The sequence below is a fragment of the Silurus meridionalis genome, chromosome 13 (genome assembly GCF_014805685.1).
Source record: "Silurus meridionalis isolate SWU-2019-XX chromosome 13, ASM1480568v1, whole genome shotgun sequence".
Taxonomy (NCBI): Eukaryota; Metazoa; Chordata; class Actinopteri; order Siluriformes; family Siluridae; genus Silurus; species Silurus meridionalis.
Genome location: NC_060896.1, coordinates 17,914,854 through 17,936,239, shown reverse-complemented (window position 1 = coordinate 17,936,239; position 21,386 = coordinate 17,914,854). Strand labels below are relative to the sequence as shown.

Below are 21,386 nucleotides of genomic sequence, written 5' to 3'. Positions count from 1 at the left end.
TGATGGCAGCATCATGTTGAAGAGATTCTTCTCAGCTAATCTGCCAAAATGAATAGGCCAAAAACACTTTGTCACTTTGTTCAAAAGGTACATATGTTCCCCAAAAGACTTAAAGCTGTTACTGCAGCAAAAGGTGGCTATGCCAAACACAACCCATTCAAAAACAGATGAGACACTTTCAAATTATAATAAAAAAAGTATGCAATGATTTGCAAATCTCACAAATTCATATTTTATTCACAGTAGAACATAAAAAAAAACCAAATGTTTACACTGAGGAAATGTAGAATTTTTCTAGTAAAAAAAAGGTAATTTTATAATTGAAGGCCACAACACGGCTCAAAACATAGGAACAGCATGTGTGCATAGTCTCGAAAAAGGATCTCAAATTTCAATTCATCTGACCACAGAACAGTTTTCGACTTCTCCTCAGTTCATTTTTAAAGAGCTTTGTCCTAGAGAAGATGGATGGTTTCTGGATCATGTTCACACGGCTTCTTCCCTGCATGACAGCTTTACCTGCAATTGTGGATGGCATGTCAAACTGTGTTCACAGACAGTGATTTCTGGAGGTGTTTCTGAGTCATCATGCAGTGATTTCATTACAGAATCATGCCTGTTTTTCAGTGTTTTTTGTTGGTCAATAAAACATCCAAACGCTTTGTGTTATTTCAAGCGAGCATGACACAGCACATTAATAATATTTTCCATACTAATATATAATATCAAAAAACAAATAAGAACATCACATTTTTGGGATATGCGAAAAAATGTCAATGTGCTGAGATTTTTCACTGTGATTTTAGTATTATTATTAAATCATCAATAAATCATTTTGGTCACCTTTGGTTGAACTGAAAGCGTTTTTAAACTTAGTATTGAACATATCCCACGTCCAGGACAGCATTCTTAATTTGCTGACCAAGCTCTTTTTTTTTCTTGATTTGGCACTGAGTAAATCTGTGCTCGCCAATTTTCCGATTAAACAATCTTCTTCAATCTGGAAAAGTTGAACCTCTCATCTATAGAGGTGATGGCATCCTTATGTGGTGGTCAGGTGTAACTCATGGGCGGAGATTACGCCAATTGTCGAACAAGCGTGAACCTTATTTATGAAGGATCACAACTCTAAACTCGTAACTAACAAATCTAAAGTTTGCGTAGCCTTTGTGAATCTCTAGGAGAGTTTTACACGCAATATTACGCTGAATTCGCTTATATATCCAGACATTCCATGAATGAGGCCAAATCGGCTTTTGCTGTAGAAGTCTTTCTCCACGCCCTCATTCACAGTTCACCAGTGCGTGTCAGAAAGTTCTGCTGGGTTCATCCCCGTCTGCATTGCTTTCATCCTGAAAAGAAAAAAATCTGGAAGAGTTTCGATATCTGGCATGTACGTTTTATAGCTCTTGCTGTAAATACATGGATATGGCAGACCTTCGTAAGTTGTTTTCCGCCTGCGATGTCAACAAATCGGGAAGAATCGAGTACGAGGATTTCAGTGAGGTTTGCCGAGAGCTCAGTGTTCCTGTCGGGGAGATAAGGACTTTATTCCAAAGGTTTGATGTGGATGGAGACGGTTGTATTAATTACACCGATTTCTGTTCGAGTTTCCACGAAGCGTCTGGAAGCATGAATCTGGCCGCGTTGGAGCACATTGGAGAAAGTCGAGCGAGTGCTTGGGATGAGTTTGAAAATACTTTGGATGGAGATGTGGCCTACTATTTGGGCAGGTGAGTTTCCCTGAACTTGAGTTTGAGTTTCTTACAAATATTATATACGTTCTTATAACTTCAATGGTGTCGAGCTGCAAAAATGTTTTAATTTATTTATATTATGTATAATATTTCAATAACTTTTATTTTCCTGTTATAAATAATGTTGGTGTGTTCAATTCGGTAAACTCACGCTTTTTAAGTGTAAAATAACTCTCTTGCTCTATACAACATATGAAATTAAATGGCAAAATACCTTCATAAAAAGGCCAAAGTGCTACACAACACACACACATTCTCAATCAGTGGAGTTTTTTGTTGTCTCAATGGTGGTATAAAAAATGTTTTGCTATTAAGTTCCTCAACATTTCTACTCTACTTGGGGTCCGGAGATGTGAATCAGACTGAAACCAGTGCAGTAAATGTCTTCGAGGTGTTCGAAATTAGTTTCAGTGCTTGACACGAAATAAAGCATTCCCTTTTCTACCAAAACGTGTTTCCATTATGTCCTGTAGCCTCACCATAAAATGTAAAATGTGTTTCTAGGATGGTAATGGCCTGTCTGGGAGGCCTGTGGGGAACACTTTTGGAAATGCTTTTGATTCTATGATGGGACCTTCCTGGAAACTTATTTGGACTGTTCACTATAGGTAAAAATGCAGTCCTAGGGGACTATTTAGAAATATTCATAGAATATTAACCCGCTTTGAGTATTAATGGCATAAGAATAAGCACATAAGTGATGAGCTAGAAACTATTAATGTTTAAAGATGATATTTAAGGTTTTGTTCCAGCCTGTGTACCTAAAACAATAAACCAGAGGGGGGAAAAAAACACCTTTTTTGAATTGCCACTTTTTTATTACAAGATAACCAAAATGGAATGATCATCGCAAGTGGTTTTCTCTAATTGTCAGAGGATAAAATATTCCAAGGGTGCTTTCTGTACAAGCAGGGGGTCCACCAGCTTCAGCGAGCCAAATAAATGTGGTCAGGGAGTTCACAGTTAAGATTATTATTATTATTATTATTATTATTTCCTTAATACATTGGCTTTAAAGAAATCAGACTATTTAAGTGCTTGTTAAACTGTTCATCTTTTTACAACCCCATACTTTTTCCAAATATAAGAAAAGGCAGTAGCCATTAAGAAAATGGAATTCTTTGTTTTGGGGTGTGGGGTGTGTGTGTGTGTGTGTGTGTGTGTGTGTGTGTGTGTGTGTGTGTGTGTGTGTGTGTTAATGACCTCTATAGGGAAGTCCCTCTCAATAGAAAGAAGCAGAAGATAACTGAACCTGTTGTAGAAGTTGGTCTTTATTATTTTAATTTCAGCAAAACACTACTTGTAGTTGTCACTGTTGATGTATGTGTATGAGAAGCTTTTTCAGGATGGGGAAATTTGTGTAAATGTCACTGACTTTAAGGGCTGTTAGTATATCTTACACATTTGTTATTCTGGTTTAGAATTGAAGACCCTGTTAGCTTCCATTCTTGTTTGCAGCTCTATCATAGCCTTAACCCTCGCTATTTAAAGTGATTTTCACTTTGAATCTGTTGTTTTTATGGACTGCTGTTACAAGTCGGTAAAAATAGTCTTTCTTAATGTTTATTTTATAGATGTAACAAGCAGTAAAGTAAAGTGTTCTATCTAGGAGAATCACAAATTTCTCAATTTTATCTTATTATAAAGTCAATTACTTTCCTGACATACTGTAAGTGGCAAAGTTTGGTTAAAGATAGTAGCTAGTACTGTAGCTTGACTTTTTTTATTAAATTTTTTCCCCCCACATTTTGCTGTTTTTATGTACTATTTCTCTCTTAAAAAAAGAGATTTTGCAAATAAAACACCATTTTCACAGAATATTGTACCAAGGTGACTTCAGCTCCATGGTCTCTGCCAGGTGCTCTGATATTACCATTAAAGTTAAAACATTAAAACTATTTTACAAAAGAGTAACTTAGTCTAAACTCATGCAGGTGTGTGTGTGTGTGTGTGTGTGTGTGTGTGTGTGTGTGTGTGTGTGTGTGTGTGTGTGTGTGTGTATATATATATATATATATATATATATATATATATATAGATATATATATATATATATATATATATATATATATATATATATATATATATATATATATATATATATATATATATATATAGATAGATAGATATTGATTGGAAAACAAGTTTTTAAGTAAATGAAAATGCAGCAGAGAGGAAAATCATTGATTGGAAAATTATTGATGCAAAAAAATGGTCAGAAGTTTATACTGACTGGAGAAATTTTCTGATGAAGCTAATGCAGCCATTCAACTTCAATAAATGGATACCAGTTTAAGAACAACAAACCAAGGTCAATTCACATCATAAAAGTGAAAAAGCAAGTAGGGGCTGCTTAGGCCAGTTGGAATGCACCCTTCCAATAGCATGAGGAAGAATTATTTTCCCCAAGGGTAAAGATTCAGCAGAAATTGTTTTGAAAAATAGATTGGGGGAAAACATGAAATTCCATTGCAAAATTATAATTTTCTTTATCTGTTTTAAATTCACTTACCTGTATCAGACGAGAATTGCAAAGACATCAACCAGATTACACCAGAAGGCCAATCAGTGGTTTAAGAAGCAACGTAAAAAGGACCTTTTAATAAACATCTGCAAACCTAACTAGTCCTAGAACTTGTACGGCACATAGAATTATCAATAAGGCAAAGAAACAATCCTGAAGAGATTTGTATCTAGCTTAATATGCTACACTTCTATGAATAGGCTCTAGAACATGGTTTGCAGGATGAAGAGCATGGGAAGTGGATCACATACAACATATCAGGAAAAATAAAGGCGCCATTCAGACCAAGAAAATGCATAAGAAACGCAATAGCAGAAGCCTTTGAAATGGACTCGGAAGGAAACTACCACCCTGAATTCTAATCAATGAATGTCTGCTCTAATAACAAGGATTTAATTAAGCCTTCATGATGGATCATTAAAAGCTATAAAATGTTTATGATACTGCCTTTGGCTCAGATAAAAATAATCAATTTCTAAAGAAATCACTCTGGGTATTTTTTACTTCATTTGGACTTCTGGAACATGAACATTCAGTAATTCTCATTATCATTTGATTAGGTTAGAATCATATGTCTGTCTCTCTTTTTTTTTTTTTTTTTTTTTTTTTTTAGGATAAAGCTTTTGTTACAACTTGAAGGTATGGTATCTAGGAACATCCTTTATCAAATCTGCTTTAGAGGATGATAACCCATTTGTATTTCCAAATTTCAGTACAATTGAAAGGCAACTACTGTTTATTTACAGGATGAACCGGTGGTCAGCTGAAAATGGTTTCAGATTTTCTAAAACACACTTTTTATTAATGAAACCCCCCTAAAAATTAATAAGGAACTCACTTTCTTAATCCTTCAATTTGATGATTAAATTTTTTTCCCATACTGGACAAAACCAAATGGGGAGCACTTTAAATTATTGTTCAGCCAACAAACCATAAAGTATACCCAGATGCTTGAAGGGGATTACAGCTCACATTGTGAACTTTTAGAACTTTACCAATGTAGAGTTTATATACAAAGCCAATGAACCATGACTTCAAAATGGAATGCAAACAAAACAAAACCCCAGCTTACTTTACAGTCTTCTATCCCCAGAACACTCATTTGTATGAGAGTAAACCTAAAAGCATCAGACCTTTCAGCATTTGCATTAAACCACATTTCTGCTGGCTTCTGGATCATATTGGAGTATAAACTGATGGTTCTGCAAAGATGGCAATAAACCTGGAGGTAGAAAAATGTCGTATTTCTCTCTTACCCTCTTTTCTGTAACGCTGTTTTATCTGTCTGTTGTTGAACGTGGTGGTCAAATAAAATTTAATTAATTGTGAAGTTTATCTTCACTGTGCCCCTTTGGTCACTGAAGAGTCTGTCTAAATTCTCTGTAGAGTATAACTCCCTTTCATTAGTATTTTTGTGCCCATTTTATGATTTCACATTTTTGAGTATCTTTCCTATTGGCTGGGTTTTTATTGCTTGTTAGATCCATATATGAGTACTAAATCTGTGTGGGCTTAGTTTCTTCCTACTGAGCTTTATTTGACTGACTCGCCCTTTTAGTCAAGAAATGTTAGTCACTTTAAGAGTTCAAGTCTTGGGTCTTTCAAGCATTTGAGCTGGAGCTTACTTTAGATCTGCAGTGATTCCTGCTTGAACCACTTCTATTTCCATAGTCAATCATACCATGGTCTAATGCCAGAGTATTAACTCTTGAGTCAACTTGCTCTTGAATCCATCCATAAGATGCATCTTAAAATCTACATTTCTCTTCGCTTTCAGTGTGAACCGCTAAGTAAGGGTCCTAACCCTTTATTTATTTATTTTTTTTTTAAACCCTAATTATTGAGGAGGCAAAAATACAGTAGTTCATATATACTGTGATTTTTGCAATTGCATTTCCAGGTCTGCACTAAGGGACGATTATTTTTCTTTTGTTTGCTGCTAGGTTATGGGATCCGTTGAGTGAGTTTTACGAGCAGATTCATGAAACCTCTGACAAGCTTCTGCTTCAGCAATATGAGGAGCTGATTAAAGTTTTAGTGACAGAGAGCAAAGAACATCGGGTGGAGACTGATCAGTTAGAGTCCAGTCTGAGAAGGTGAGTGGTGAGTAAAAGGAGTAGTGCAGTTGGTCTTTGCATTCTCCAATAAGAGTACGTCGACAAGAAATATAGAATAATGTCTCGTTCTGCATTTACACAGAACAAAAAAAAGACAACCTCTGCAATTAGCTATTGGTCGTATGGGTGTTTTTAATATATTAAAAAAAAAAAAAAAAATATATATATATATATATATATATATATATATATATATATATATATATATATATATATATATATATATATATAATATAATTTTTTTTTTTTTTAATTAACTCCATATTGAACAAATTTTCTAGGCGTATGTAAAAAAAAAAAAATATATATATATATATATATATATATATATATATATATATATATATATATATATATATATATATATATATATATATATATAATATAATTTTTTTTTTTTAATTAACTCCATATTGAACAAATTTTCTAGGCGACGTATGTAAAAAAAAAAAAAAATAATAATAATAATAATAGTTTGTTTGTGTATGTATTTGTGTGGATGTGTGTTTGTGTATGTGAGTCATGTTAATTCATTTGTTATTTCATAGTCAGTGCAGGGCTCCAGACAAAAAACACAAAAAAAGCAATTAATGTGATAGTCAAAAATTCTCATTATCACAATGGTAGTGTTTTCTTACTGTCTTTTTTTTTTTTTTTTTTTAAATGAATTGTTCCGGTAGTGAAAAGTTTCCCCACAATTTTTCTCTGCCTGCTTTAGAGCATCAGTTGCAAAACATTTTCTCATGATTATACCTCATCCATAAAAACTCTTATATCTACACTCTTATATCTATAGTTTTTCCAAATGTCTTCTGGCACTTTTGTTTTCACTGACTGACATAGAAAGATGGGGTGTCTGTCATTCTCCTTCTCATTTATGCCATATCTCCATAGTTTGCTTCTACTATAGCAACCTTGTGACTTTTAATCAGTTATGATAGAAATACAGAAATAAAGTGCTTAAGAAAATTGTATGAATACTGGATCTGCGTTAAAGGTTGCTAATAACTGGCTATTATGTCTACTCTTTTCTAATAACAGGACAGAGGAGATGGTGAGCACTCAATTATCAGAGATTGAGGAGGATTTACAGCAGCAGCTAAATTACAAAGAGTTGACTGTCCGAGAGGAGGTGATTTTAAAGTGGAGTTTTATATGCCTTTGTTAATTATTTCTTTATTTACACAACACACTGACAAAGAAAAAACCTTAAAATATAAAGAAATAAAGATAATTGGGTGCATCCAAATTTTGCAGATTTTGGGGGACCTGTGTGTGTGTTTACTGTCCTTAAAATAACTCAACATACAGTTATTGTGTAAATAGCCTGCAACAAAAGTAAGTACACCCTAAATGATAACAGCTGTATGTTGTGTAACCATGCAAAGCCACATGTCCTATCAATCATGTTTGTTTTCGTTTGCTTCACAGGATCATACAAATGTGTGTATCCTGTAATAGAGCAGTTAACAGTTGCTTTGTGTGCAATTCTCTCATACTGACCACTGGATGTTCAACATGGCACCTCATGGCAAAGAACTCTGAGGATTTAGAGATTTGAGAATTAGAATTGTTGATCTCCACAAAGATGCTCTTGGACAGGTTGTCCTTAGCAAAAATTTATGAGTCACTGGAACTATGTCCTGTGGAATGATGAGACAAAGATAAATTGTTTAGCTCAGATGGGGCTGTATGAGTGCTGCTGGTACTAGTTCATTGAGGGGAAACATGGATTCCAGTATGCACTGTGACCTTCTGAAGAAGAACTTGATGTCCTCCCTTCCAACATAATAGCAACTGCCTTGCTGAGAAAGGTGAAGGTGATTAAGTGGTTAATTATGTCTCCAGACCTCCAACCCTATTGGGCACCTGTGGGGCATCCTCAAGTGAAAGATGGAGAAATGTGCTTAACATCCAGCAGCTCCATGATGTCATTATGGAGGAGTGGAAGAGGATCCCAACAACAACCTGTGCGGCTCTGGTGAATTCCATGCCCAGGAGGATTAAGGCAGTGCTGGATAACAGTGGTGCTCACACAGAATATTGACACTTTGGACACAATTTTGACATGTTCACTCAGAGTGTACTCACTTTTGTTTCCAGTTATTTTGAAATTAATGTATGTTAATTTATTTTCAGGACAGTAAATCTGTACTACTATACAGGCTGCACATTAAATGTGGTGTACTCACTTTTGTGAGCTACTGTTTGTGTATACTGTATATATGTATTTTGGTTTGAGAGAAATGTCTGAATAGATGACTCAAATAATTTCATTTAATGAATCCATCCAGGAGCAAAAGAAAACGGAAGGGGCCATCGCAATGCTGCAGCTAAAGCATGAAAATGAATTGCTAGACTTACAATCAGCCATAGAGAAGCTTACGCAGGTAAGAATAATTAAATGCTCGGTTGTTTGCCAGAAAATGCTTTGCTGTGTTTAAATGACATCTGTATGAACTGGTGCTGAAACTAACAATTATTTTGATAATCGATTAATTGGACGATTATTTTCTCTCTCTAAGGGAGATGTAAGGTGATGTTTTGCTTATTTTACCTACATGAAACCCTAATTCGGGGTATTTATGTATAAAAGTGTAAAAAAAAAAAAAATGCAAAAGCCACAATATCTTTAGTTTTGCTTTTATCTTTAATTAAGCTTATAGTGGCTGCTTGTTGAGTGAATAGGGGATTTCTCCTTTCAACAAATTCACTCGTTTCTTTCTGTAAAAAAAAAAATACAAAAACAGCATTTGAGTATGCAAGGTGAAGAAATTTCCTATAAATCAATGTTTGTATTGTTTTAAATGAGATGGCAAGTTGACAGCCATGCTAATTTGCTGCTTTTAGATTTAGTGTTTGTTTTAAATAAATCCATCAATATGTCATAAACGAGCTGATTGCACAACCTGATGCTCGCGAATCACGACTGAACAGATCCAGATTACAAACAAACAGTTTACACAATAGCTCTTCATTACACTATAACATTTTCACAAGTTGAGGATTATACAGTATTTGCTTACCAAGTGATGTTTCACCTTCATCCATGACTTGGGAGGCTTCTCTATTTCGCAAGCGGCTGTGTTATCTTATCGTCATGCTAACCTGTAACTTGAGTAGCCCAACTGATTGATAAGGATTAATAATAATATTTGAAAAAATTATAAATGAATCAAGTAAAGTGCCCTTCACTATTATTAGTGCCTTTTGGTAAATTCAACCTTGGCCTTTTGTAAAAAATAATAACTAATAATAATTTTTGCCAAAATACATATAGCCACTACCTCAGAACAGCAATTGTGGCTGCTTTTCAGGTTGAGGCCATCTCCAAACAATTTGAAATTAGCTATTTTTCCAGTGAGAGAGATTTTACAATTGGCGAACCATTTAAGACATTTGCTAATCTTTCCAGCACTGGACAGCCCAGCAAATTCAGTTCCAAGTTAGACTATTAAACAATCAAAGATCAAGAAAAACCCAAGAACTATATCATGCACATTAGAAAAGTATCCAGATCTGAATTCATAGCTGTTTTCTTGCAATGTATTTTAGGTCTAGTAGATAAAGTTTTGTGCATTTAGTTTCCCAGTTTCCAAATATCAGTAGTGATCTCTGGGTCTCAATTATTTTTTACAATTAATTTTACAATAGATTTTAGTTGTAGGCCTGTTTAAGGTTAAAATGATTATCTTTTCTTTGAGCCAAAAATATTCCTCATAATTATGGTAAACACATGCTAAATACAATCGTCCCTCGATTCATCACAGTTCGAATCTCTCAGTCCCATTCACCATTTTCAGTTTGGCACATAACTACCTTTTCACAAGTGGCCCATATTTCAGTTCATCATAAGAAATTAGTAGCATTACAAAAAACTTTAGGTTTCAGCTTATTTTTATACTATTTTAAGTAATTATTATTGGTTGTAGTATCCTCTGACATAAAAAAAAAAAAAGGGCAGAGTTGACTACATACGTCACCAGATTTAGCCAATGAAAATAATAGATTATAACGAACTCGGCTCCTTTTTGGACGTCATAGGACACTTCAACCAATAAACAAGCAGAAAAACGATGCATAGGCTACGGTACTGTACTATACTACAGTACTCACTATAAATGTGATATTTCTAAGAATTTACACATTATCTCGCTATATTTTGCTAATGTTTTCTGTGGGTGTTTAAAAAGTGTAAGAGGATGGTTTATGGCTTAAACAATAAAAAAAATAATAATTTAAATTTTGTGGTGGTATCGAGGAAATCTGTTCCTCACGGTCGGTTTTGGCACGTAACTACCGCAATTAACGGAGGACGACTGTATATACTTTTCAAATGTTAGCTGATTGTAAATGTAAGGTTAGCCTCACATCTGAATGTACACTGCACATAGAAATAAACTGTATTTAAAATAACGCTTAATTCAAAGGCAAATATGTGACACATTCACAGCAAAGGGGAAGTAATAGGGATAAAGTTTCTCAGCCTATTAATAGTCAAACGTTGTGTCCAAGTAACAGAAAATAAGTTTGAATATCTTTACGCAGTTTGTGATACCCATTGGAAAGTAAAGCTCAAACTCGTAGCTGTAGTCTTGCCAGATGTGCCAAACAGTAATAATGGTGAAATAAAATATTGTCGTGTGATTCATATACAGTTTTTACACAACTTAAGTCTAACTATAGATTGGGTGATCATGAGAAGGTAAAAGGTTTTGCTTTTGTTTTCACTGTTTAAAGAGGAACAGTTTATTAATTGCATTTCATGTTTCTGTTTATTTTTATTTTGCACAGTTCTATTTTGAGCTTTTCAATTTTTTTTTTTTAATACCAGGAGGAGGCAGAGTTGACCAACCCCAAAGAAGAGGTCATCAAATTAAGAACAAAAATCCGAGAGGTTACTCAGGTATGGGGAAGTTGGAAATGTATGTGATGTTTGGGAAATGATTTATACATTCAGCATGTTGGAGTAATACTAGATAAATACTTGTACATACTAGGTGGGCTTTAAATTGAACGATTGTAGATGCACCAAGCAGTAAATTATTCGTATTTTATTCAAACGTGTGTCTGTGTTTCTCCGAATGATCATTATAAAATCATTCGTCATGTTACTTGGAATACTAGTAGTGTTTAAACTTTATGCTATATTCTGAGAATTATTATTATTTATTTTTTTGGTGAATGGACTAGCAAATTTTTTTTCTTTCTCACCAGAGGTATGTTTATATTATAGAGGCAATTTTTAAATTTTCCACTCACTGTCTTAAATTTCTACAATTCTTACCTGTCATTCTCATTCTAGGAAAACGAGGACTTCAGAAAATCTCTTTTGAAAGCCCAAATGAACATCTCTGTCCTGCAGGTAGAGTTGGACAAACTTAAAAATGCCTATGCTGATGAAAAACTTCAGCATGAAAGGTAAGAATTTAAGACTAATTAAGCCTAAACTATGGTTTTAATAAACACACTGTTAGTCACATTAGAAATGTGTGGGTTTAAGCAAAAGATGTGTTGATTTTTAAATTGTTTAATACATCTAGGTGTAAATATCCACAATGTTGGCCAGAATCCTGACTGCTGCTTTTATTTTCATCTTTTGATGCCCTGTTTGTTTAGGGAAATTATTTTTAGACATAAAAAAGGTCCCCTGGTGGTCTAGTGGTTAAGATGCAGCGCTCTCACCGCTGCAACCCGGGTTCGATTCCCGGTCAGGGAACCATCCCCAGCCACTCTCAGTGCCGGTCCCAAGCCCGGATAAATTGGGGGAGGGTTGCGCTAGGAAGGGCATCCAGCGTAAAACGTGCCAAATCAAAATGTGCGGATGATCCGCTGTGGCGACCCCTAATGGGAGAAGCCGAAAGAAAGTTTATTTTTAGACATAAAAAAATTAGGCAACTTCGATTTGCGTTTCACTGCCTCACCATTTGTGCAGAATTGATTTTTGATCCATTTCAGTTCATTGCTCCGTTTCTTAAATTCACAAAATTCATGGTGCCAGTACATAAGTAAAAGTGGGAATTGGTTGTCACTCTTTTCCCTGTCAGTCAACCTCTTAGCATTCACTCTGTCCATCTGAGAGAATTTCAGTAAAATTCAGTGTTTCACTCAGTTATGACCTTGTTTTAGATTCTGTGAATACATTTAAGTATTTCATGTTCTAGTTTTTCATTGATAAATAAAGGGTATATTTGATTTATTTTGTCTTGTGCAGAACTTCTCCATTTTTTCCTTACAGTGAAAGTAATGAACTGAAAAAGATGGTGATCCAGTACCAGTCTTACGCTGAACATTTTGAACTCCTCCAGTGAGAAATATGACTTTGTTCTATAATTTGCAGATAAATGTCATGTTTGTTCTTGAAATACTTTGGCCTGTTTATAATCTTATTTCCAATGCCTCTTCTATCAGGGAAATGAACAAAAACTTGTTTGATAGCAATGATGGGTTACGATCTGCTCTTGCCAAGGACAGTCTTTCTTCCAAAGAGCAGGTAGGTGTGACTATGCAGCTTTCTTTTTTGTTTTATAGATTGTTGAAATGCTACTTTACTGTGCATATGAGCCAAAACATTTGGGAGATTGATTCTGATCATATTCATAATTTGGCCAAAAGTATGTTGACACCTGACCAATTTATTATTTTTTATTATTATTATTTAGATATATTTAATTTATAATAATAGATTGGTCAAGTGTCATTATTTGAAGTAATGGAGAGTGTGTTAGAGAAGTGAAGAAAAGAGTTCAGGCAGGGTGGAGTGGGTGGAGAAGAGAGGTAAGAGTGATTTGTGATGGAGTGAAAGGGAAAGTTTATAGGACTGTGGTGAGACCTGCGATGTTGTATGGTTTAAAACAGGGGTCCCCAACATGGTACACCAACACGAGGTAGCCCGCAAGGACCACATGAGTAGCCAGCAGGCCTTTTCTAAAAATAGATGTTTTCTACTTTGTTGTATGGTTTAGAGACACTGGCATTGAGTAAAAGACAGGAGGTGGAGCTGGAGGTAGCAGAGCTGAAGATGTTGAGGTTTTTGTTGGGAGTGATGAGGATGGACAGGATTAGAAATGAGTTTAATAGAGGGACAGCGCATGTAGGACGTTTGAGACAAAATGAGGGAGGCGAGATTGAGATGGTTTAAACATGTCCAGAAAAGGGATTTAAAAAAAAAAAAAAAAAAAAAAAGGAATAGGGTATATAGGTAGGAGAATGCTGAGGATGGAACCACCAGGAAAGAGGAAGAGCAAGACCAAGGAGGAGATTATGGATGTGGTGAGGGAAGACATGCATGTAGTTGGTTTGAAAGAGGCAGATGTAGAGGAGAGTAGTATGGCGGCGGATGATCCGCTGTGGTGACCCCTAATGGTAGCAGCCGAAAGAAGAATAGATTTCACATTTAAGTAAAGCTGAAGGACAAATCACAAAGGATATAGCATTTAATAAAATACTTAAAAAGAACAGGAGCATTCTAAAATATACAGTAAATAAATATCTAATTTTTAAAAGGAAAAATTAGTCTAAAGGAAGAGGAAGAAGAGTGTATCCTTACAAGCTAGATTTCAATCTGAGTCTTAGCATTAGTTAGCTCTTAACACTAATGTTTATTTAAATGTGCTACCTCACCCAAGTTTCTGTGTATAAGGGCATCTCTAAAATGTCACAAATGCAATAATGAACTTTCTAAAATAGAAAGGTGTACAGTAAAATATTTTGGAACATGCATAGCAAACTGAATGAAGAACCTATGAAGCAACCTATGGCAAATAAAAGAGAATTACAGTATTCTAATCTAGTTCTGAAAATAGCATGCAAAAGTGTCCTAGTGTCTACAGGGGACAACATGTCTTGGACCTTTGAGATTGTGAATATGAACCATGTTTTGCCTGTAGCAATTCTTGAAACTGCGTTCATTTATCAAGACTGACACTCTTTCAGCTTTCCTCAAAAAGCAAAATGCCACCCAGGAGATTGAAGCCACTGTGGCAGAGTACAATAAATCAGAGCAGGTATTTTATTTTTTATATTTATATTGCATTTCAGAATAAATTTTCTTTAAGACTGCTAAAACTGTCATTGTATTCTCTTAATCAAGCTTTGCTAACGAGGAGGACGGCATGATTGCAGTGCCATCCAAGGAGAAACTCTCACTTGTGGAGCACTGGGCAGAGAAGTATCTAGACAGCGGCATTTCCTTACAGACAGACACAGACAGGATGTCAGGCTGCAATTATGATAGTGATGAGAGCAACGATTCTGATGATACTACTCATCACAGCTCTTCAATTATTCCATCTGAAATTGAGGTAAACCCATCTTTTAGGTATTCAGAAGCATGTTGAGCTTTTAAAGAGTGGGTGATACCATGTCCTCATTCAATTTCAGATGTCAGATTTTAAGTCTGAGATGAATTTGTCAGTGACTTCCAGCAGAGTCAGCTTGTTAACTTCATCCCTGAGACGTCGACTGTCAGCTTTTCCTACAAAGGTATTTTGAGCACACTTGGACTTTGGAGTAAATTACCGGAACCTACAGTGGTGTGTGTGGAGGTTTTTTTTTTTTTTCTTTTTTTTTTTTTTTTGTATTGCAGGTTTGTCACACTTGAATGTTTCAGATCATCAAACTACTGTAATTTCCGGTAATAGCGCACCCAAATATAAGCCGCACCCGCTGAATTTGACAAAGATTTTCATTTTAAACATAAATAAGCTGCACCTGTCTATAACCCACACTGAAACGAATGAACTTTACACAGGCTTTAACGAAAGACAGTGTCTGTTACACGGCTTGTATTTAAACATCAGCCTACCAAAAAAGTCATTGTTCACTGTCTTCCTCTCCTTCCTTTCACAACAATTTCTCTCTGGAGTTTTTCTTTTGGCATCGTCGTGTGTTTAAAAATCACCATCGGTGAAGCTTTTCCTGTAGACAGTGCGAGTGAGCGGCAGGTCAAACGTCAGAGGAACATCATCCATATTTATGATGTGGTGCAACCCGATTCAGTGGGAGTGCATATGATTTTAATATAAAGAATTTCATTGGTTCACCTGAACCCGTTTGGTAATTTCATTGGTCTGATGTTATGGGGTTCAGTTTTTTGGCTTGAAGCTTGTGAAACCGGGAAAAACCCAGGAAAAATCCAGAAATTAGCCACTTCGTTGTTTAAGCCGCGCGATTCAAAACGTGGGGGGAAAAATAGCTGATTATAGTCCGGAAAATACGGTAATTTAAATATTAGTAAAAGATAACACAAGTGAACACAACATGCAGTTTTTAAAGGAAGATTTTTATTATTGAGGGAAAACAAAATCCAAAACTACATGGCCCTGTGTGAAAGTGTTTGCCCCTGTGGTTTATCACACCCGAGTTACATTTCTCTAGCCACACAACACTTTTTCACACCACTGTATATGCAATTTCTTATGAAATTTTAAATAGAATTTGGGTCTTTTCTTAATATGTACATTTTTCTTTAATGAAATTATATGACTTGCAGCAAACTGAAGTGGAAGCGTTTGATTCTGGTGAATCTGTTCCAATGTACCGCTTGGTGCTGGCAGGGGATGCAGGGTCTGGAAAATCCAGCTTCTTGCTGCGTCTCAGTCTAAATGAGTTCAGAGGAGACATGCAGACCACACTGGGTAAGAGAGTACCCAAGCCAGCTTTATTTCAGTATTCAATTATTTTTTCAATAATCTACATTTATAATGCAATATTAAATAAGAACAAGGGTAATTCTTCTTGATGTAGGCGTTGACTTTCAAATGAAGAAAATGCTTGTGGATGGAGAAAAGACAAACCTTCAGATATGGGACACTGCTGGGCAGGAAAGGTAATGTACAGTATAGGAGATAGCAGCTGCAGCATTTGTAAGTGAACATTCGCTCTACATTTTTGCACATCATACTTCATTTCTTGCAAGGATGAGGACAATACACCTTTGTCAGTACCATAAAGCACAAAAAAAAAAAACCTGAACAAACATCACATGAACAAGTTTATTATACGTCACATCAGCTTTCATATAACAAATAATGTGACTTTTCTTCTTTTGTTAAATTTTGTTGGTTTTGTTGCTACATTTTATTAAAAGTGGTGAATCTGACGAATTCAGCTTGGCCTGATTTTTATTTTTATTTATTTATTTTTATTACAAAACCTGCAGTTTTTAAAAGAATTTGGAGACCATTTTTTATCCACCGTTTAAATGTAGATTTTTTTCTTTTACTATTTGAGCAGGTTTCGCAGTATTGCCAAATCGTACTTCCGCAAAGCAAATGGGGTACTACTTCTTTATGACGTCACTTCAGAGAGCAGCTTCTTGAATGTTCGAGAGTGGATTGAGCAGATTCAGGTACTCCCTCTGACTTTGAATCTAGTGAAACCGTTATTTAATTTCCCTGTTAAATCCTTGTTTTTGATCTGATATTGTGGTGAATATCTCAGGAATCCACAGATGGCAGCATCCCGTTGTGTCTTATTGGAAATAAAGTGGACTTGAGAGTGACTAGGGAAGTGAAGAACTGTGTGAGTCCCATCCATGGCGAAAAGCTTGCTAGGGTGAGATTTCTTTTTTCTGTACTAAAAGAAGGTTCTTGTTTTATTTTATTATTTTTGATTTATTGTAACAACCAATTTGTGTGATATCAGACTTACAACGCCTTGTTCTGTGAGACGAGTGCCAAAGAGGGCACCAATGTAGTGGAGGCAGTTCTGCATTTAGCAAGGTAAGCTGATGTTTCAAGGCACCCGTTTTAGACTACAGTGAGGAAAATAAGTATTTGAACACCCTGCTATTTTGCAAGTTCTCCCACTTAGAAATCATGGAGGGTCTGAAATTGTCATCGTAGGTGCATGTCCACTGTGAGAGACATAATCTAAAAAAAAAAATCCAGAAATCACAATGTATGATTTTTTTTTTTTTTACTATTTATTTGTATGATACAGCTGCAAATAAGTATTTGAACACCTGAGAAAGTCAATGTTAATATTTGGTACAGTAGCCTTTGTTTGCAATTACAGAGGTCAAACGTTTCCTGTAGTTTTTCACCAGGTTTGCACACACTGCAGGAGGGATTTTGGCCCACTCCTCGACACAGATCTTCTCTAGATCAGTCAGGTTTCTGGCCTGTCGCTGAGAAACACGGAGTTTGAGCTCCCTCCAAAGATTCTCTATTGGGTTTAGGTCTGGAGACTGGCTAGGCCACGGCAGAACCTTGATATGCTTCTTACAGAGCCACTCCTTGGTTATCCTGGCTGTGTGCTTCAGGTCATGGTCATGTTGGAAGACCCAGCCTCCACCCATCTTCAATGCTCTAACTGAGGGAAGGAGGTTGTTCCCCAAAATCTCGCAATACATGGCCCCGGTCATCCTCTCCTTAATACAGTGCAGTCGCCCTGTCCCATGTGCAGAAAAACACCCCCAAAGCATTATGCTACCACCCCCATGCTTCACAGTAGGGATGGTGTTCTTAGGATGGTACTCATCATTCTTCTTCCTCCAAACACGTTTAGTGGAATTATGACCCAAAAGTTCTATTTTGGTCTTATCTGACCACATGACTTTCTCCTCTGGATCATCCAAACTTAAAACGTGCCTGGATATGTGCTGGTTTAAGCAGGGGAACCTTCCATGCCATGCATGATTTCAAACCATGACGTCTTAGTGTATTAGCAACAGTAACCTTGGAAAGGGTGGTCCCAGCTCTTTTCAGGTCATTGACCAGCTCCTCCCGTGTAGTTCTGGGCTGATTTCTCACCTTCCTTAGGATCGTTAAGACCCCACGAGGTGAGATCTTGCATGGAGCCTCAGTCCGAGGGAGATTGACAGTCATGTTTAGCTTCTTCCATTTTCTAATGATTGTTTCAACAGTGGACCTTTTTTTCACCAAGCTGCTTGGCAATTTCCCCGTAGCTCTTGGACAGCTCTTTGATCTTGGCCATGTTAGTAGTTGGATTCTTACTGATTGTATGGGGTGGACAGGTGTCTTTATGCAGCTAACGACCTCAAACAGGTGCATCTAATTTAGGATAATAAATGTAGTGGAGGTGGACATTTTAAAGGCAGACTAACAGGTCTTTTGAGGGTCAGAATTCTAGCTGATAGACAGGTGTTCAAATACTTATTTGCAGCTGTATCATACAAATAAATAGTTTAAAAATCATATATTGTGATTTCTGGATTTATTTTTTTTTTTTAAGATTATGTCTCTCACAGTGGACATGCACCTAGGATGACAATTTCAGACCCCTCCATGATTTCTAAGTGGGAGAACTTGCAAAACAGCAGGGTGTTCAAATACTTATTTTCCTCACTGTATTTAAGGCTTTTATACAAATTCTAAAATATTTTATAATAAATGGAAGGAAATAAGGTGCAGTTTTCTTTTAAATAATAAAGTGAAAAACTGAAATTTGTATCTTTTTTTTTTTTTTTTTTTTTTCCCCCCCCTTCAGAGAGATCAAAAAACATACCAAACTGAGGAGGCAGTCAGTGTCACAAGTTGAGTTGACCCTAAACAGTGGGAAAAAGGCACTGAGTAACTGCTGTGGACTTTAACCATGACTGCTCATCACACAGATCCACATGAAGGACAGGGCTTAATATGCACATAATTCTCGCATTACCTATAGATCTACTATCTGACCGATTTAATATCCACACACTCCCTAATAAGGTCACCTGTACGCCGACTCATTCATGCAGGTATCGATTCAGCCTTTAACTGTGGTATCGGTGTTTGTATCAAATGGGCTGGTTTCCTGGGAAATTCAAACACAATGTGTCTAGAGTTTACACAGAACTCTTCATAACCAAGAAGAGCAGAAAATAATCTAAAAAGATGGCTAAAACAAGCAGGTGTTTTCATCAACTCTGTCCTTCCTTCCTAATATTTGTGAGCATTATTATAACCTCACATTGTTTTGGCTACCAGGCGTTTGCTTCCATCCATCTGACATTTCAATGTTTTCTGCATGTTGAAATGTGAATTTATTTTTTTTTATTTTTTATTTATTTTTATTTTTTTATAAACCAAGCTTGAAGAGGAATTGCATTACTTCCTAAAGCCAGGCAGCACAAACATTTCTGGTCATGTTTTCTGTCAATTCTTAACAGCAAAGTGTTTCCGCTCACATCATTTGTTCTAAAGTCTAGAGACCTTGTATGAAAATCTCAGGAGATCAGCAGTTTTGGAAATGGTAAAACCGTCTGCCCTGACACCAGCAACCATGCCACTGGATAAAGTCACAGAGCTCACAAATATTCCTCATTCTGATGTTGGTGAACTTTACCTGAAGCTTTTGACTTCTGCATGATTTTAAGCGAGGGCTGCTGCCAGATTATTGTCTACTTAGTTAACAGCATCTATTACCAGCTGTTCGTATATAAATGTATGGGTATAACATATTTTTAAATATTTTTTTAATTGTTGTCATTCAGTGGTGGGAGGGATTGTAGTGTTGGGTTTAAAATTGGATCTTAGCATGATGGTCTAATGCACACTTTTTCTCTCTTGTCATATGTATACCTGCTGTAGTAATATTTAGGGGTTTTTGGTGTTTTTTTTTAGATTATATAAATGTTTATTGTAAATTTGTTCCATTTTTATATACCAAATGTACATTTTGTATAAATGTTTTTGATTATTTTAAATAAAATATATTTTAATCATTTATTGGGTGATCTCTGACACTACATAGTTGGTCAGAAATTGGTCAAAATTGGTCAGAATGCAGATTGTCAATGTCTTGTACACATTTACAAGTGTAAACAATTATTTTATTATTTTTAATGTGGAATTGGAGTGCTATTGTAAGTTGGCAAGATGGAAATCAGTGGATCTGGTGCAACGGGATGGGACTATTATGGTAGGTGATGGTGAGAGTTGTAAGAATGAATCACACTACCCAAGATTAGCAGCATCAAGTTGTTGCTAAGGTTTTCTGGGCTGATTTGACTGATGAAGCAGCTAAACAAAAGTTCTGCCATTAGTTTATAGGAAGAAGGGTCACTGTGGTCCATTAGTAAGTCATTTGGATTCCCATAGAGCTAAACAGCAGAATAAGCTTTCTTGATATTTTACTTAAATTAAACTATTGTGCTTGTAATACCTTGCCCCAAAAACGAGTCATCTTTCCGTTCACACAGGCACTCTGTGGCAGCTTGGTGATGCATAGAGATGAGAGCAGTATTTTTGGACTCCCTCTCTCCCTTCTCTGTTTTCCTATCTTTAGCTAAATACATTGGGTTAGAACAAAAAAAGGACATTTGAAATGTTCTCCTGGGCATTTGGCAGAGAAAAGATGGTGGTTCTTCACACAACTTCTAGCTAATGTACAACCCCAATTCCAAAAAAGTTATGAAAAATAAAAACAATGTTTTGCATATTTCAGAATCAGAAATAGCTTTATTACCAAGTATGCTTACACACACACACAGAATTTGGCATCAGGAGCTTCCAGTGCAGGAGAAGTACAGACATAATTTAACAGAATAGTAAACCAGTTAAACAGTTAAATAATGCAGTATATACAGAGTAAATGTCATTAAATAAAGTTACAGATGTTATTTAGAAGTGTGCAGTTTACAAATAGACCATTGGATTTTATGTATAAATGTCAGTTATGATGGACAATGTGTAGTTATGAATATTTTCATTGTTCATGCTAGTACAGCCTGCAGGAATATAACTTTTTGTGCGTGGATGTTCTGGTGGGCAGTGCTCTGTAGCGCCGACCAGAAGGCAACAGTTCGAAGAGAGAGTTGGTGTGTGGTGTCCAGAGTGATTTTCTTAGCCCTTTTCTCCACTCTGGATGAGTAAAGATCTTGGAGATTGGGCAGTGGGCCACCAATAATCCACTCAGCAGTCCTGACCATCCGCTGTAGCCTCTTGATGTCTGATTTGGTAGCTGGTCTAAACCAGACAATTATAGATGTAAACAGGACAGACTCAATGATGGCAGAGTAGAATTGTTTCAGCAGCTCCTGTG

General features: G+C 36.0%; 1 protein-coding gene and 1 long non-coding RNA gene across 2 annotated transcripts; one reads left to right on the top strand and one right to left on the bottom strand.

Moving 5' to 3' along the window:
- Window positions 1-208: 208 nt before the first annotated feature.
- Window positions 209-1,060, bottom strand: LOC124395351. The gene is made up of 2 exons (XR_006927610.1): window positions 844-1,060; window positions 209-519 (listed from the first exon to the last, which is right to left on the bottom strand). It is a non-coding gene; the product is annotated as an uncharacterized LOC124395351 (long non-coding RNA).
- Window positions 1,061-1,223: 163 nt separating this feature from the next.
- Window positions 1,224-20,012, top strand: zgc:162879 (ras and EF-hand domain-containing protein). The gene is made up of 17 exons (XM_046863778.1): window positions 1,224-1,733; window positions 6,225-6,377; window positions 7,440-7,530; window positions 8,693-8,788; window positions 11,233-11,304; window positions 11,704-11,819; window positions 12,637-12,705; window positions 12,810-12,891; window positions 14,334-14,404; window positions 14,491-14,701; window positions 14,781-14,882; window positions 15,892-16,036; window positions 16,146-16,227; window positions 16,635-16,749; window positions 16,842-16,955; window positions 17,046-17,122; window positions 18,852-20,012. Exons 1-17 carry the CDS (start codon window positions 1,423-1,425, stop codon window positions 18,952-18,954), a joined length of 2,010 nt encoding a protein of 669 aa, XP_046719734.1. The 5' UTR covers window positions 1,224-1,422; the 3' UTR covers window positions 18,955-20,012.
- The last annotated feature ends 1,374 nt before the right edge of the window (window positions 20,013-21,386 follow it).

Bases quoted from the DNA above. Each gene is read 5' to 3' on its own strand.
- zgc:162879 (XM_046863778.1), top strand. From the start codon at position 1,423: ATGGATATGGCAGACCTTCGTAAGTTGTTTTCCGCCTGCGATGTCAAC. The intron at 11,820-12,636 runs GTAAGAATTTAA...TTTTCCTTACAG, and splicing joins GAAAAACTTCAGCATGAAAG to TGAAAGTAATGAACTGAAAA. The intron at 17,123-18,851 runs GTAAGCTGATGT...CCCCCCCTTCAG, and splicing joins GCAGTTCTGCATTTAGCAAG to AGAGATCAAAAAACATACCA.